This window comes from Takifugu rubripes, chromosome 12, assembly GCF_901000725.2.
Source record: "Takifugu rubripes chromosome 12, fTakRub1.2, whole genome shotgun sequence".
NCBI classification, from domain to species: Eukaryota; Metazoa; Chordata; class Actinopteri; order Tetraodontiformes; family Tetraodontidae; genus Takifugu; species Takifugu rubripes.
The window spans coordinates 1,064,935-1,083,148 of NC_042296.1; the positions used below are offsets into that span (position 1 = coordinate 1,064,935).

An 18,214-nucleotide genomic window follows, 5' to 3' on the forward strand; every position below is an offset into this window, starting at 1 on the left:
CCTCATCAAGTAGACTTGTGATGTTGTTTGTTGTGTAGTTTTTCTGCCCCCCCACCCCCTCCCCATTCATCATCAGGTATCGCCATCTTTAGAGCTGCATACTGACCTCCGACCCCGCTAACCCACTCAACTTTACTCTACTGGCAGCTTACTTCACTTAATATAATGTATTTCTGTATTTATTCTCTACGATCTATGCCTCCTCTCCTCTCTCTGTCCTTCCCCCTTCTCCTCTCTCTCTACCTAGCTGTCAATCAGCAGGAGGGTCCCTCTACATGAGCCTCTTCCTGTTAAAGGGGAGTTTTTCCTTGCCACTGTTGCTTGCCGGGGTTAGGCCCTGGGATTCTATTTATTCTATTTCTATTTGGGATTTATTTCCCTGCACGAATTGATGTGTAAAAAAAATCACTTGTTTTACTTGATCAGAAGACATTAAATCTTAATCGGTGACATCAGCTGCTTAATTGGATGTGCTACCACTGGGGCTGAATGGTCGTCACTTGGGGAATCTATTCTAATCCCTCAGTAAAAATTCTGTATTTTCAAATAGTTGCCGCGAAATTTGGTCGTTCTTCTTCGTTGCTTACTGGAAACCCCCAAACTTCCGGTCCGCCCAGCCCAACAGCGGTTCTGAATACAGTTCTCCACTCTGTAAAGTCTTACATGCCGCTGCTTTGATGTTTATATAATCCTTAGTTGGAAAGGGGAGCACGTTTCCAACTAATCAAATAATACTATAAATGCCGTTGTTGAAAGTAGTGCTCCTGAGTTAGATAATTGCTTTAAGCTAGCATGCGGCTGTCTCAACACAATAAAGTCAAGAAATCATTTTCTATCGTCATGACCGAATTAAGATGCTGGAAAAGTCTCGAAAAAGAAAGGGAAGAAGGTAATACTCAAGGCGAATCTAAGTTGCATTATACACGTAAGTTGTTTTTTTAAAACTTAAGTTCTGTTAACCTTGGTGTTAGCTTCCTGTGCATACATATATGGCAAGTTTATTTACATTATCAATATCAGTCCATATACCTGAATCACGTGCTGATCGGAATGTTCTGTTGGTCTTGTCAAACTGCTGAGATACATACTTTTCTCTCTATGGTTTTACACTTGATGCATATAAATAATTCATAATTGGGCCGATAGCCACGGAAGATGAAGAGACTTTATCCAATGGTGGAGCAGATGATAAGCAGCAGAATGATGATGCCGGAGATAAAGATGAAGAAGATGCTCAAAAAGAGCCCATCAAAGAGGAATCTTCTCCAGAAGCGTCAAAAAAGCAGCCCACATGTGAGGTTACTTCCTGTATACACTATATTTTTGGAGTAGCTTTAATTTCTATACATTTTCTAACATTTTGTGCCACACAATAACATAAATATAGATTTAACTGGATTAGTAAAATCTATATTTATGTCACTACAGGTCTGTTGGACATGGCAGTGTGTATGTAATCAGTGGTTACTGTTACATTAATGTACATTAAGATACAGAAAGCATGTATGGTTATCTGAGGTTGGATTTTTTTTTATGATTTGTATTTTGTTTCTGTTTCATTTCTGCTCCCCAGCTTTTCTTTTGCAGCAGGTGGTTAAGTTATTCTTTGGATGTGTAGCAGCAGTTGCATGTGGGATGCTTTATGCTGTGTACCTTTCTACATATCATGAACGGAAGTTCTGGTTTTCAACAAAACAGGTGTGTGATTTTTCTCAGTCTACTAAAATAGTTTTCCATCCCGTAGTTGAAAAATTCACTTCTGATGCATGTTTTGCAGGAACTGGAGCGTGAAATTACTTTCCAGGAAGGCAGTGGGCTTTATTATTATTACTACAAACATATGCTGACAGCACCATCTTTTAAAAGAGGCATGTCGTTTGATGTTTCAGTAAATAGTTGAAATTTGGAACAAAGTCAATTTCTGTTTTTCTTAAATAGTTTTTTCTTCCCAGGGTTATATGAGCTAACACTAGACAACAAGACTATTTCAGGCCAGACTGTCAACATAGTGCAGCTTTTATTTTTGTATCCAGAACTCGCTACAAGTTTCATTTACAGAATTACGAGCAGTCATGTAAGTATTTTTACAGATCGGTATTTTAAAGCAAGTAAAATAAGTACTTTAGCCATTACAGACCACATCACAATTTAAATATACTATGTAGTTTTCTGTACTAGTTTGGTGGAATGTCTGATTAATTTGATTAGTTGGTTAGAACATGGTCTGATGCATTGTATTAAGATTGTTTGATTGTTAAGAAAATCAACCAGTTCATTATATTATATAGATATGTGATAGATGTTTGATGCAGATACCTGTTGCATGCTGCGAGTAGAAAGTGTGGAAATTCTTTGAGCATTCAGGTCGAAACTAACCTGATTTTTCTGTTTACTATCTAGGATTTCATTGAGCCAATTTATTTTTATGTTGGAACTGTTTTTGGGCTCCAGGCAGTCTGTGTCACTGCCTTGTTTGTGTGCAGCTGGGTGATGAGTGGCACATGGGTTGCCGGCATATTGGCTGTGTCCTGGTATGTGATCAACAGGTGAGAGCACACCACCCTGTTACTGAAGTATGTGAATACTTTTCAGTTCAACTGGCAAATTAACTTTCTTTTGAGAATTTAATGTCACCTTTCCTTTATAAATAAAAATTCAAGTTCATCTTTCCAATTTTCATCTGCCAAATTCCTTAAACAATACATTTAATATCAATCGCTCTTCTTTAGTTTATAGTCTAGTCTAGGTTTTCACTTTCCACACAGTTATATTTTTAAACTGGATGTCTGCACATTTTGTGTATTGTTTTACAGAATTAGCTATATATACACATTACCTAAGGTCTTGGTTTTCCTTCCTGTTTGACATGAAGTTGTCTACTTTCTGACTCCAATGTCATCCTCAGAACTGACACAACCAAAGTGGACCACGCTGTTCCTTTGCGGGACAACTGGGCTCTGCCCTACTTCTCCTGCCAGGTTGCTGCTTTGACTGGCTTCCTGAGTAACATCAGCTCTGCCACTGAGGTGTGTCTCTTATTTTACTTTTTATTGATTATAAGACTGATATGAGTACAATGATATGCTGTTATTCTTCTTACCCTGTAGATGTTTTGCTATCTTACCATGAGTGCCACAAGCGTCTCGTTCCTCCTGGTGTGGGAACACAGCCACTATGTGCTCTTCATCCAAGCCCTCTGTCTTTTTTTTCTTGACTCTTTTGACTTGGTACCTTCCCGTAAGGTAATATAATCGAGCCAATAATATATAACGTATTATCTAATTCTACTATGTTTTTAAATCAACTTTTTAAAAAGCATATTTCCAAGAATATTGAACTGTGATTTTACCAATGAGCTTCTGTTAAATGACATAAGCTGCAGTTGATTTAAGTTTAATATAACTACTGTCTTTTTTTAAGTGGCTCTTTTTTCTCTTTTGTCTTCTGTCTGGTGATCAGGTAGCTGATATTCATAAAGTTTACCTCAGTTCCTTGTTCCTGGCTTACTTGCTGCAGTTTCAGAATCCTGTTCTGCTCAGCTCGCCTCTTCTTAGTATCCTGATTGGATCTGTGCTTGCGAGGCATTTCCAGGTAGCCTTTGCCCTTCTTTAGATTAACAGAATTATTTGAATTTTGCTTTTTAAAGTTTCCATTTTAATTTAATCAATTCAGTTAAGCAATGTTGTGATACAAAATCCCTATTTTCTTCATCTAATCTCTACTCACTTATCTTGGATTAAGTTGAAGTACAGTTTTTCTTTTGCAGCAAAATATGAAGAAAGGACCTCTTGTTGCTCGAGTACTGAAACTATCCCTACATTTACACCTGGTCTTTTCGACAAGTATCACCTTTAATTATTTAATGAAGGTAACACCACAGCAGTAGGGGCAAATATTTTTTCTTCATATGTGTAGTTTTGTTAGAAACATCACAACATGGCATAAAATGTAAAATGAATATATATATATGTGTGTGTGTGTGTGTGTGTGTGTGTGTGTAAAACTAAACACACATAAAAACATAAACACAGACACCATGAAATGATGATGCATTAATTTAATTTTTTTTTTTTTTTTTTAATATTTAGAAGCTTCTTCCTGTACATGAAAGTGACTTCATATTGAAGTTCCTTGAAGTAAAATTCAAGCTCAACACAACAACGTGAGTTCCTTTGGTTCCATAAAATACTGTAAAATTAAATGTTCATGGTATGTTATCTTTTGTTTTAATCTTTGCATGCAGTCATTGGACACATCTGTACCTTTTTTAAACTTAATTGAATGTTTTTCCCCCAATTATTGTTCTCTTTTCTTCTATTTCAGCGATTTTGTTACAAACTTCCTTCTGTGCCAAGAGAGTTTCCAAACCCCCAAGCAAGACTTATTTCTACGGCTGACACAGGCCTCTGTCCTTCCTTTCTACTTCCTGGTGTTGACTGTTTGCCTTCTTTCCACCCTGCAGACTATTCACAGAAGACTCAGGCAGGTTGATATTTTTCAGTGATTATCAAAGTCTTTGCAGTCAATTCCTAAAAACGTATTATTTTATATTTCAATGTAGCGGTCAAACAATGAAGTTGGACCTCAAACTTGAAGATGGGAGAATAGGAGAGCACCCAGAGGTCATCTATCATGTTTTCCACACATTGCTTTTTGGGGGCCTAGCTCTGCTGTTTGATGGGTACCTAGACAAACACATTTTTTATATAATTTGAATTAGTAACATAAAATATTGCTAAATTTATTATTTTTTTGTTGCGTTTTTCCTCTAGGATGAAATATTTGTGGACTCCATATGTCTGCATGTTCACTGCATTTGGGGTGTGTTCTCCTGATCTTTGGATGACCGTCTTTAAGTGGCTAAAACTGAAATCTATTCATCCGGTAGTATTAGTAAGTGACCCTTTTGTATCTAAATTTAACATAAACATGCTGTAGATTTGCAAGAAGTAGTACCGGTATATGAGTCCTTTGGCATTACGTAGCTTCTCTCTAAATTGTTGGTAAAATGTGATCTGATTTTAATCTCTCTAAGTCTAAATCTCTCTAATTTATGTTTTTTATTTTTTTTTTTAATTATTCTACAGTCATTGATTCTGAGCACAGCAGTACCCACAATCATTGGGTTTAGTTTGTGGAGAGAGGTACGATTTAGTGTATTGTATTTTAAAACTTTGAAACTGAATCAAATGTTTAGGTGCATGTAAACACCTCTTTCCTTGCAGTACTGCCCCCGTGTCTTAGCAGAACTGTCTGAGCTGCAGGATTTCTACGACTCCGATATGGTAGAACTAATAAGCTGGATCAGGTAGATCATCAAATCAGTCATAGCTCTCGATGAAGTTGGTGCTGTTTTATCTAACTGCTTGTCCTTTAGATCACAGGCGCCGGCCTCTGCTGTGTTTGCTGGCAGTCCTTTACTTTTGGGAGCAGTGAAACTGGTTTCAGGTTCAGCTATGACCAGTTTACCCCTTTACTCTGATATCAACTTACTAAAGAGGGCAGAGGATGTAAGATGAAAAAAATCCTGGGTTTATTTTAGAAGGAAAAATCAAAAGCTGCATAACTTGAACACTTTTTCATCATGAATAAACTATTTCTCTCATTCTGTAGACATATCAGGTATATGGGATGAAATCTGCAGAAGAGATTTATAAGATTCTGACCTCTCAGAAGACGAACTATGTGATCATAGAGGAAGCCATTTGTAATGAACTTCGCATTAATAAAGGCTGTAGGATCAAAGACCTGCTTGATGTTGCCAATGGACATGTGAGTTGAATCCCTTCAAGTCAAAGTAGCACACTCCCATCTCCCCTTTTATTTTCAATTATTTAATTTGCAGACACATGCACATTTAGCCGTTTCTGGATTCCAGAACAAGCGTCTTTACCACTTGTAGTTTTTCCACATTTAGCTAGGCATCATATATTGTCCTGTCTCCCCGACCCCCTGCCCTCATCCTTGGCCACAGCATGCAATGATTGGGCAGGCTGTGGTCAGTGTCATACATGTAGCGTGGCACTAGCAACAAATGTCAAAACCGATTGAGGGATTTTTGTCTATTCTTCCGTCCAAAAATCTTCTATATCTTTGAGATTCTGCTCTTTGGAGGTCTATCTAGAATGCTTTTCATGATTTTTAGGCCAGGAGCCTGTGTGTGTTGGGCTGGTGACTCTTTCAGGAGTATACCCTCCCTTTGTGCATATGCTGGCACCTGCCTCATGACCCCAAAAGGGATAAAGCAGCCAAGAAAAATAGAAGATATATAATTTTACAACAATACCAAAAGGTTTACATTTTGGCAAAAAGTTGAACAAAACATGACAAAACTAAATCACCCGTACCTCCAGAGCAGATTATTGTGGAGACATTAAATGTGTTTTACAAAGGTAGAGTGAAATCTCACCTTTGTGAGTGTGTTTTCTTTGCTCTTCTTTTTGTTAGAGAGCATTATTTCCTCCTTTTTCTTGCAGGTTGTGTATGACAGAGGAGTGATGTATTCCTTCTCCAAGTACGGAAGATTCTGCCAGGAGATAAAGTTGAACTATTCTCCCTACAAAAATTACTTCACCAGAGTATTTTGGAACCGATCATACCATGTCTATAAAGTGAACTCTGTCATCTCTTTTCAATACTGATGTTAGCTTCTGCCTTTCTTGATGACATATGCTCATTTTGTACCTGACATTATGCATAAATGTGATGCAGAGCACATTATTTATTCCAGTTATATAACAGGTCTTACTGAGCCTGACTGTCTTTCTCCAGTGTTTCTTCAAGATATCTGGTATCAGAAAAAAACATCAGTGATTGCTATATATTTTTGCAGTGTGTGCAAAAATATGTGAAATATAATATAAAATAAATATTCAGTCAAGGCTAATTGGACATGTATAGCCCCCAGGATTCAGCATAAAACATTCTACTAATTCCTATTAAGCCATTTTTTTCACATGCATTATGCCAATATTAATGACTATTCTATTGTTACAAGCCATTTCTTAAAATGTCAAAATTGCAAATCGTTTTATATTTTGATAAACAAAGGAGTCATAGCTTTAGTTGTTTTAGCAGCATTGTCTGCAAGAATGTGTTGATTCTATAGGTTTGTTATACTGATTCAATATTATGACACTGTCTTTAAATGCAGAAAAGATAGGGAATTTTCAGATCACTGGAAAAATTGTGATGCTGTTTATTAACGGGTTGATCGCACACAGAATCATTTTTATTATTTATTATCTATCATTGCTAATATAACTTGGCCTCATTCAGAATGTTCATGTTGTTTCAGTGTGTGTGAGTGTGTGTGTGTTTCATGCTTCATGTCCACTGACTCTGACACTGCAGGAATCAAAGTGACTGGTGATTAAAAAATAAATAAAAGCCTTTTTTAATCACACCCAGGTTAATCTCGATAATTTGCGTCAATAAAGTCGATTAATCTGATTGATTCAGTTTTTTTAAAAAACATTCATTACACAAAGATGTATATTTCCGGTGTTCATCGGAGGGAATTTTGAAAACGACGTAGCAAATGAAAACTCCAAATAAGAAAATAAATCTACTTGAGATAAATAAACATACCGTATAAAGCGCATTAATATGCGAAAATTTGTGCAGTATGTTTCTCTTCGGCGCAAGAAGGAACCGGAAATACGTCAGAGGAACTGCGAAGTACAGAATGAATTATGTGAGAATCAACCAGTTAATATAGCTATTTTAGCTCATAATTGACAATTTATATACATTTAGCTCCCATAGTCGGTATTTGTATCTTTTCGTCCGGTCAGGTAAGAATGATTTGTCTGTGTGTATAACGGGCTGCAGGTTTCTCTACTTTGTTTCAATATTAGCTGGCTCATAACAATACTTGCCTGAAACATCATGTCATTGACGGAAGGCATGATATTATATATTCGCTCCTCAAGCAACTCATGTGGTTGTGAACAAACCCAGACGGACACTAGTTGCATAAACATTACCTTTCCGGATTTTGACATATGAAATTCCATTCATACACCAAATGCTAACAATGCTTTCAAACAGATACACTTACCACAGTATAGCATGAACATATTAATGGAAATATACTCAGAAAAATAACAGTAACTAACCACAACATATTGTCGGACATGTTTTTCCAGTGCCTGTAAATCATGTTCATGTAACTGTCTATCAGGGGAGAATGAGTGCAGAGGCAGCAGACCGGGTTGCTGCTGTGGCCAGTAGCCGTCCTAGCACACCGCTTCAAACCTCCTGGTTTGAGTTCCTCTTGGATGGCAGCCTGCTGGAAAAACATCTAAAGAAGGCAAATCCAGGTTAAGTCGTATTTCATAGTTACCATGTACATTTTTATCCACAACGGTTTACCCCCTTTGTGTAGTCTTCAGTCACAATGTAAACAGCAATTTTCTTTGAAAATGGGCACTGTCAAATGTATCTTGTCGACTTTGGTTCAAATACTCACACATTCATATCTGAGTGTGCTCCGTATGTAAACTAAATAAGTGGTTTTTGAGGGTGAAAATGAATGAGTTGCTAAATAATATAAATAATGTACTAACTGTTCAATGGAACATTTTAATGGAAATAATAACCAAATGGCCACATGTAATGTTTTTTCATATCGACATAGATCCAACACCAGTGCAGCTGATCGTCCAGTTTCTCGAGCAGGCCTCCAAACCTTCAGTAAATGAGCAGAATCAGGTGCAACCTCCGGTAGACAACCGTAGGAATCGCACTCTCAAACTATTGGCACTGGAAGTAGCTGCACACATGAAGTGGGATCTAGATGTTCTTGAGAAAGGGTAAGTGTAAACTGTATGCTTGCAATCAGTTATGTTTAGACCAAGATAATTCCTAAATTATGAAAGTGGTATTTATGATTCCAAAAATTATACTCCAAGTTAAATGTCTAAAATCTTTTTATTTTTTGTCTTCTCATTTTCCTGCCAGACTGACTATTCCTGTACTAAACATGTTGTTAAATGAACTTCTTTGCGTGAGCAAAGTGCCACCAGGGGTGAAACATGTCGACCTAGACCTGTCCACATTACCTCCTACCACAGCCATGGCTGTTGTCATATACAACCGCTGGTGAGTTAGTATTGGTGTACCTGAAGACAGAAGTAATACAATTTCATTTCAGTATTGTAGGTCAAAACGCTGCTTTAAATCTTTAAATTCAAATATACTCACCTATTCGTATTTTGGATTTATTCAATGTGATACCACATTAGTCTTGTTAGAGGAATGTATTTGAAGAAAAGACCTAAAGCGAAACTAATAAATTTGTCATTTCGTTGAAAGGGCAATTAGAACCATTGTGTTGAGCAGCTTTCCAGAGAAACAGACCAAACCAGGACCTCACCAGATGAACGTGTAAGTTCTTTAAAGCAGTGGATATAAAGTAGAAATTAAATAAAGCGCAGAAGGAACAGTACATTTTGATTGCATTATGGTATTGCTGATGGCATCTGAATTCTTTAGGATAAACATTTTGCAGCAGGAGAAAGAGATGACTGAAAACATCCTTGCTGTGGTGAGTTAAATACCGGTAGTCAAATGCAAATACTCAAAAATAAGATTTTAAAAGGTGGTGTTTTATTAAATAACTTTAATATTTCACACATTGTCATATGAAAATTACCATTGCATTGTACAGTATAAATATCAGATCTAATCCTTGTACTTCAAAGAGGCAAATTGGTTGATTTAAATAGTCTGTATAAAACATCCTGTCTGCAGCTCAAAGAGCAGGCAAATGACTCCATCAGTGTCCTGGAAGGAGCCCTGCAGTTGAAAAAAGACTTTTATGTCCACACATTGAGGACTTTAGATCTGCTGGCTGCTGATACTGCTGCCAATGGAGAGACAGAATCCTCAACTGCAGGGCTTTGCATAAGTGCAGATGAGCTTCATTGTCAGGTTGGTGGTTCAAGATAATATACGGGTATGGGTTGTTGGATGTTAAGCTAAAATTAATCGGCTTTTCAACCTTTTTGTTTCAGGTTCATTATGATGTGGGAGGTATTTTCTTCCACCAGGGCTGCACAGACCAGACGGCCTACCAAAAAGCCCGTGATCACTTCAGGCAGACCAAAGATCTTTTAAAGAAGGTACCCTTGAAATTCTGTGTTAAAACTTGCTTTACTGTTGTAATACACTTTACATCTGTACTTTTATTTTTCAGTTAGACTCTACTGTCCATGTTCACCTGGATGAGAAACGACTGGCTGGATACTGGAATGCCTGCAAGGCTCTGACTGAAGACTGCGACTCGGATTCACAGACCACAGCCTATGATCAGATTAATAGTCTGATTAGAGCACACAATTATCAGGTGAGAATCGCTGCAGTGATTTGTTTGCTAATAATATGCTTGTATATTGTGAATAATATGGGTATTGGCTTATGGTCACAGATAAAAATAGTAAGCATTAAGAATTTACTTTATCTTTCGGACAGGCTGTCATAGAAGCCTTCATCAGAGACAATGTGACACACAGTTTGCCCAATCACTTCAGACAGTCTGTTCTCAGGGAGTTCCTGTACAAAGTCCAACAAGGGTAACAGTTTTGCACTAAAAAGTTTTGATCTAATGTATAATATGCCTTGGAACGACGTATTTATTGTATTGTATTCACAAATGTATTTCACAGATTTTTCTATTATGAATGTATTTGATGAGCCAGCTCTCTGCATAGTCACCTTTCTATATATGCTGCAGAGAGTCGGGGCTGGATGAAGTTTGTCACAAGTTGTGTATTTGCAACGCCATCAGAGACTCTTTGGAAGGAGAAGTGCTCAGTGTTCGCTTCCAGCAGCTCCTTCTGAAGCCTAATAAATGGATGGTAGACTTTATTTTAGAGGTAATGGCCTTCTCATGTCTGATGTTATGACCTAACTACAAATCAGAAAATCCATTTACTAGCTGTAGGACACAGGGGATGTCTGAGATCGGGCTGACAGCTTAAATGACCTTAGAAATAAAATGGGACTTGTTTCTCACTTTTCATTAATTGCTTCACATTGTCACTTGTGTTTTTCTGGTCCTTAGAATTTGTAGTTAAGATGGAGAGTACAAATGGTAGATTAATAAATATAACCTGTTAATGAAAATACAGAATAAAGTGGCATAAGCCTTATCAAAATTGTGTTGCTAGTAAAATCTAATTTTCTATACTGCAGGTCTGCACTCTTTCCTTAGAAAAGGAACATTTATCTGAGACCCTCAGAAGAAAAATTGGAAACTTCATTAAGTGAGTGAGCTGAAATGATCAAATTACTTTAAAGGAAACTTTAAAAAAAAATATTTACAAATTATTAAATTATTTTAATGAAGAAATGTGTTACTATAATGTGGGGTATGTTTAGCTATCTTCAGCTATCTAAAATGGTTATTTAAAATCAGAAATAGTAATGCATGATATACGTTTAATAATTTAGAACTCTTTTCATCTTTCAGGACGCTTTGTGAAAACCTGGAAGAGTTGCCTCTTCTGTTTGTGGTGTCATCTCATAAACTCTTCATTGAACTTTTAAAGGAGGAGGAGAGGAAGGTGCTAATGGAGCAGATGAGGAAGAAATCAGCAACAATCAACCTCAGTGCAAAACCTTTGCCTTCTTTCTATGATATCCCAGGTGCTCCACTGAGACTATATGGGTTCCCAAAAGCAGTCAAATGGGAAAACATACTGACTATTGACGGTTTTTTTTAGTTATTAAGTAAGAATACAGAAGAAATCCAAAGCTTAAGGATCTTCAAATACGTAGATACAAATATGCGGTAATGTTACCAGACACAAAACCATTAAGCCCTTCAAAATACTAAAATACACTGCTCAAAAAAATTAGAGGAAGACTTTTTAATCAGAGTATAGCAACCTATTTCTGGGATATTGATCTGGTCAGTTAAGTAGCAGAGGGGGTTGTTAATCAGTTTCTGCTGCTTTGTTGTTAATGAAATCAACAACAGGAGCATCAGAGGGGCAACAATGAGACGGCCCCCAAAACAGGAATGGCTTTCCAGCTTGAGGCCACTGATACTTTTTTTCCTTCTTCATCTCTTTTGGCTGATTTTTTTTTTTTTTTTTTTTTTTTTAACTGACTGACTTTCTACTGCTGTAGTTATTCATTTGGCTTGGATCAACATCTCTGTTGATAGCATGGTGCGGTACCTGGACACTACAGAGGTTGTACATGTATTCCAACTCCTCCAGGATGGCACATCAATACATGCCGTTGCAAGAAGGTTTGCTGTGTCTCCCAGCACAGTCTCAAGAGCATGGAGGAGATTCCAGGAGACAGGTAGTTACTCCAGGAGAGCTGGACAGGGCCGTAGAAGGTCCTTAAACCCTCAGCAGGATTGGTATCTGCTCCTTTGTGCAAGGAGGAACAGGATGAGCACTGCCAGAGCCCTACATAATGACCTCCAGCAGGCCACTGTTGTGAATGTTTCTGACCAAACATTCAGAAACAGGCTCCATGAGGGTGGCCTGAGGGCCCGACATCCTGTAGTGGGTCCTGTGCTCACTGCCCGGCACCGTAGAGCTTGATTGGCATTTGACATAAACCACCAGAACTGGCAACTACGCCACTGGCGCCCTGTGCTCTTCACCGATGAGAGCAGGTTCAACCTGAGCACACGCGACAGATGTGAAAGGGTCTAGAGATGCGGTGGAGAATGTTATGCTGCCTGCAACATCATTCAGCATGACCGGTTTGGTGGTGGGTCAGTGATGGTCTGGGGAGGCATATGTACAAGCACGTGGGGGCCACACAAACTACTGAGAATCATTTTGAGTGGCTACAATAACATTTTGGCAAAATGGACCAGTCTGCTGCATCATTTTTTCACTTTCATTTTTGGGGTGTCTTTGATTTCCCCCCTCTATAGGGTGATCATTTTCATTTCTATCAAATTATGTGGCATCATTTTGTTACTAATACATCATCTACTTTTTATCAGGAAAGATATTCAAGATCCCCCCCCCCCCCCCCCGTTTAGATCCGATGTGCTTTCGAAGTGTTCCTCTAATTTTTTTGAGCAGTGTATCTTGAGATCAGTTCAAGATCCTAGATCCTAAATGAGCCTGGCAGCTGGCTTGTGTGATAAATTGATGTATTTTTGATGGAAGCGGTTTGAAAAGAAAGACTGTTGCATTAGGCCAATTGTGATGAAATAAGAGTAACATTAGCTTGGCCTGCATATTTTAGTTGGCCAGAGCTGTGACAGAGCTCTTTGCTTTATCTCTCCACAGCTTCAGCAACTGTGAACATTGGGCAGCTGGAGCAGCAGCTCATCCTCCTCCTGGAACCACGCAAGATTAGACAGACCCTAATTGAGCTTCATGGGCTGGCTGAGCGTTCATACTGGAAGGTCAACAATAAGGTCAGAGGTCAACAATGTGGTACAGGAGGAGCTGACCCCCCCAATAAAAGTCACGATTTATCATAACCAAATAAATGATATCATCTGTGTGTCTATGTGCAGTGGGAAGTTCCTCCAGACTACATAAATGTGATCCTCAGCATTAAAGACAACCTCACAAAGGACCTGGTTTATATTCTTATGGCCAAAGGACTCCACTGCATATCCATAAAGGTGTGCACAAATCTGTAAAACTGATTAGACTGCCAAAAATATAATTACAACTGCCTAAATTCCAACCCTTTTTTACAGCAGGAGTGAAAAGCAGAAATGTTGTTTGTCTTTCAGGATTTTGCTCATGCGCGGCAGCTTTTCACGGCCTGTCTGAAGCTTGTTACAGAGTTCTCCCCGAAGTTGAGGCAGGTGATGCTGAATGAGATGCTGCTGCTGGAGGTTCGTGCACACGAGTCTATGACGGCGGAGGGCAGCAAGGAGCGACCGCCCCCTGACCTGGTCAGCAGGGTCAGAGGATATCTAGAGATGAGGATTCACGGTGTGTGGATGGAAACTCCGGAGTAGTTTGTTACACTGCCTTATTGAACCATCTTTGGAAAAATTGGGCGACACTTGGTCTCAGCTAAAACATGATTCTTGCATAGGTCTTGCAACCTGAAGGATGGAATTAGGTTATGGGTGAAAAAGAGCTATTGCCAAAGGGGCATTTTCAAGTTTGTACTACTTTTTAATGTCTTTGTGTCCAGATGTCCCTCTGCGTCAGGTGGTCGGAGAAGAGTGTGTCACCTTCATGTTGAACTGGAGGGAGAATGATTACCTGACTCTGCAGGTGCCACCATCTCTGGTCATGAACAATCCATACATCAAGGTAAAAAGTCTGTTTTTTCTTCAATTTAGATTCTGTTTGCATAAATGTAGATTAATGGATAGAATTAAAGAGGTTCTCTTTGTCTGTTTCTCAAATTTTTTACTTCCTCACAGCTCGGTCAGCTCCTGGCCTCAACTTGTAAAGAGCTCCCAGGTCCTAAGGAGAGTCGCCGCACAGCCAAAGAACTGTGGGAGGTGGTGGTGCAGATATGCAGCGTCTCTATCCAGCACAAGAGAAACAGTGACGGCAGACTGAGCCTGATTAAACACAGAGAATCTTCCATGGGCATCCTGCAGCGGTACTTCAGAAGCATGTCACATTTTATGTTGCTCACATGCACTAAAATACACACCAATTAAATGTGGGATTTTTTTGTCTTCAACTGTTAAGGAGCAAATTCATTACATTCATCAAAAAAATTAGAGTAAGTATCCTTTTATTGTACAGTCTTTACACTTTTTGGTATTGATAATGCGCTGTTGATGATGGCGGTAACACATCTCTTATTTGCAACAGGAGCCTCTGGTGTTGACAACCCTGATCTCACTGCTTGTCAGGCTACACAGCATCGTGCGAGTATGTTCTTCAGCCTCTCCTTGGCAGTGCGGCAGGCATTTTTAACATTTCTCTCATAATTGTAACTCCTGTGTCTCCTTTAGGACGATATTGTAAATGAGGTCACAGCAGAACACCTCTCCATTTGGCCATCTTCTATTCCAAAGTAAGAATGATTTTATACAAGATGAAATGGTTGTAAAGTTCTGTAGGTTTACAAATATTTATGAATTTGTTTGCTGCAGCCTCCAGGCAGTAGATGTGGAAGCTGTGGCCGTGACGGTCACAGAGCTGGTGTCCTATGCTCTCACCCTGAATTCTAACAACCAATCCTGGCTCATCACACAAGCTGATATATACTTTGGTAAGAAAAGGCAAAAAAATAAATGCCTACTCTGCCTCATTACTCTTGAGATGTTTCTTAACCCACAAAGCATTTGTATCTGTGCAACAAAGATTGTTTTTTTTAACTGAATTTGTGTCCCTGAGGACTCTAAGAACAAATAAAAAAGCATTTCAGATATTATTTAGAATATTTTATTGGAAAGCAATGTTTATAATACCAAGTTTGGAAGTTGAGTGGTGTGCATGAAACTCTGACATTAAAATTAAAATATACCACATGCTCTGCTGTGCTTACTGAAGTTGAATGGGCTGCTTTTATGTTTTTCTATCTAGCTATCTCTAGCTCTCTCTAGATCTGATGGGGCAGTGGTAGCTCAGTCTGTAGGAGACTGGGCTATTGGCAAAAAGCCTAATGTATTGATGCTAATCCAACTGCAGTAGTCCTCTGGGACTTCTGCACAGTGCGTTAAAGATGTCTGTTTTAATCCAGCTTTTCTTTGTTTCTCAACGTTTTAGTGACCAACCAGTACTCTGCTGCACTGAACATTTACCTCCAGGCTGGGGCCGTGTGCTCTGACTTCTTCACTAAAGTTGTCCCTTCTGATGTTTACAGTGACCAGGTACATCACACAGGTCCCGCAGCTGTCTTTCATTTTCTTGTTAATCTATTTATACCCAAGGACTATTTTATTTTAATGCAGAAATTTGATCTACCGCTGTATATACCTAAGTAACTTCCACTTTTAAGAAACAATATACATTCAATTGTATGTCATGGGATATATTTGAGTCAATTAGAACACACAGTGTAGACAAAGTTGAGAGTTTTTCAACAATTAAATAAACAGCTCTTGTTTCCAGGTCCTAAAGAGGATGATCAAGTGCTGTTCAATGATGAACTGCCACACACAGGTCAGAGGTCAAGCTTTTTCTTAAGTAATGAATGATGGCTTCTTTGTTCAAAATTTAAAATTTTAAAGGGCAAAAGAGTTCCATTGCATGGAATCCTTTCTGCTTGCTTAGCTTTGTATTTTCAGAAATAGCTTTATCATTATTGTATTGTAAATGTTGCCTTCCATCCTTGCCCTTGTTAGGTTGCTGTTCTGTGTCAGTTTCTTCGTGAGGTGGACTACATGACTGCATTCAAAGCTCTTCAGGAGCAGAACAGGTACTCAAGAGTGGGAGACCCTCCAGCAGAGATGACCTTTGGTACCTCTGAACATCTGTCATGGCTTTCCCTTTTTTGTCTTTGCAGCCATGATGCCATGGACTCTTTCTATGACTACATCTGGGACGTCACCATCCTGGAGTACCTCACTCGTATCCTTTCATTATTGATTCTTGAACATTCAGCTGTCACTCTTTTAATATCTTTTTAGGTTCTCGTTTTAATATGAAAAGGATCCAGACTGTTTTTTATGCTCTTCTTTGACTTTAGACAGATATTCATCACAAACGTGGAGAGACTGAGAAGAGACAAATAGCGGTAAGCAGTGTTTTCTAAATAAGAGTGGAATTAGTTTGTATTCTCAACTCAACCTTCACGCCATCAAATCTAAAGTTCTAAGAGCTGCCTTACTTTCCTATTATCACAGGTTAAACTTTCCAAAATCTATTGAGTATATTTATGCAATGCACTACTTCTTTGATCACCACTATTGATTTGAAACTAAGCAATTGAAATGTTATTTCAGGAACATTTTACATAACTGACTGACAGCAGTTTCCTGATTAGGCATAGCTTGTTCTTTAAATACTTTTAGAATTTAAGGAGGAAAAATAGCCTTTATTTGCTTTCAGGTCCAAATGTAAGTGGGGCTAAAATATTACTAATATATTTTCTTTCCATGCACAATTGGTAATGGAACACTCATTTTGTTTGTCTGTTTGAAAGAGCATAATAAATCTATTAAACTATTAATACTAGAATTTTTTTCAAAACCCTTTTGTTGCTCTGAACACAATGGAACTCAGCACAAGAGAGTTTAATTATAGACACATTCTTGTTTTGTGTTGAAGCAGTTTTTGAAGAGCAAATTTGATTTTGTAATAAGGTCTCTAGCAATAAACTTTTGGCTGGAGAATTGACTTCAACCATTAGGTTCATGCATTATATAGTGTATTTCTTTGATAGCTACATGTTTCCCAATGCGTGTCTCTTTTGCAGATGAAGGCGATTGGTCAAACAGAGCTGAACACCAGTAACCCTGAGGAAGTTCTGCAATTGGCTGCACAGAAAAGAAAGAAGAGATTTTTGCAGGCGATGGCCAAACTTTATTTCTAGGAGATGAGGGGACAAAACAAACAACCACGAAAAAAACTGCTGAGGTAGTGGCTGTGGGAATGTTTATTTTGTTGTAGAAATTCCTTTTTTTTAAATAAATACAGTTCACACAGTATATTTGTCATTTTTAAGTTGCAAAACTAATTCACTCACCAAGTTCATCCTGAGTTTTGTTAACTTGACAGTCGTTTAGAATAAATGGAGAACCGCAGTTACAGCGTTTCCACTACAGTTAGGCAACAGTTTACACACTCGGTTTGCTGATGACATAATTTTCTTTCAAAGAATAAACATTCATTTTCAAATAAAATCTAAAATATGACAGCTATCAGCTGTTCCCTTTAGGCGATATTGGAGAGAAAATGATAAATATGCCTGCATCGCAAATGCTCGCTAAAGAGTTTGGGCTACAAATATTCTACATCAACAAAAAAAAGATACTGGATTACAGGAAATATTAACGCGAACGACTGAATTACTAACATTGTATAGTCAACCATATCAACTGCGTGATGTTCTTAACATGATCCTACACCAGAAGAGGTGACCGAGTCAGTGTTCCAGCTGTTCTCTGTTGGTTCTGGAGACGTCTCAGGAAGGATTCAGGCAGCGTAGTGTGGCCAGTGTTTTCACTGTGAGCTGAGGTTCTCTGTTCTGTTGGGAGGACTGAGGAACCAACTGCTCACCTCATTTTTACCAACTACTCTTAAAAATACAAGAGGTTGAATCAGTTTTAAACCTTTTGCATAATAAGGTTGCTTTCTTG

At 38.3% G+C, this 18,214-nt stretch overlaps 2 protein-coding genes across 5 annotated transcripts; both read left to right on the plus strand.

Moving 5' to 3' along the window:
• The first annotated feature begins 601 nt into the window (after positions 1–601).
• LOC101077041 (dpy-19 like 4) lies at positions 602–7,512 on the plus strand. Of its 3 annotated transcripts, none has more exons than XM_011608856.2 (20): positions 602–889; positions 1,147–1,293; positions 1,429–1,449; positions 1,574–1,698; positions 1,778–1,868; positions 1,953–2,074; positions 2,401–2,546; positions 2,906–3,026; positions 3,108–3,242; positions 3,460–3,591; positions 3,767–3,868; positions 4,089–4,162; positions 4,324–4,482; positions 4,562–4,681; positions 4,773–4,893; positions 5,088–5,144; positions 5,226–5,308; positions 5,378–5,510; positions 5,614–5,772; positions 6,477–7,512. In XM_011608856.2, exons 1-20 carry the CDS (start codon positions 793–795, stop codon positions 6,639–6,641), a joined length of 2,310 nt encoding a protein of 769 aa, XP_011607158.1. In that variant the 5' UTR covers positions 602–792; the 3' UTR covers positions 6,642–7,512. The 3 variants fall into 3 exon arrangements, with proteins under 3 accessions (XP_011607158.1, XP_011607156.1, XP_011607157.1); XM_011608854.2 differs by having other exon boundaries at positions 602–925; positions 6,477–7,510; XM_011608855.2 differs by lacking the exon at positions 1,429–1,449 and having other exon boundaries at positions 602–925; positions 6,477–7,508.
• Positions 7,513–7,643: 131 nt separating this feature from the next.
• ints8 (integrator complex subunit 8) lies at positions 7,644–17,563 on the plus strand. 2 transcript variants are annotated; one of them, XM_003968821.3, is made up of 28 exons: positions 7,644–7,796; positions 8,186–8,324; positions 8,642–8,816; positions 8,965–9,105; positions 9,319–9,390; positions 9,499–9,550; positions 9,757–9,936; positions 10,020–10,127; positions 10,202–10,351; positions 10,477–10,577; positions 10,739–10,880; positions 11,200–11,270; positions 11,477–11,652; positions 13,272–13,402; positions 13,505–13,615; positions 13,730–13,934; positions 14,143–14,264; positions 14,378–14,562; positions 14,655–14,688; positions 14,781–14,840; positions 14,924–14,985; positions 15,065–15,183; positions 15,681–15,784; positions 16,026–16,076; positions 16,259–16,332; positions 16,420–16,484; positions 16,607–16,650; positions 17,332–17,448. In XM_003968821.3, exons 2-28 carry the CDS (start codon positions 8,192–8,194, stop codon positions 17,446–17,448), a joined length of 2,985 nt encoding a protein of 994 aa, XP_003968870.1. In that variant the 5' UTR covers positions 7,644–7,796; positions 8,186–8,191. The 2 variants fall into 2 exon arrangements, with proteins under 2 accessions (XP_003968870.1, XP_029701200.1); XM_029845340.1 differs by lacking the exon at positions 7,644–7,796 and having other exon boundaries at positions 8,192–8,324; positions 17,332–17,563.
• The last annotated feature ends 651 nt before the right edge of the window (positions 17,564–18,214 follow it).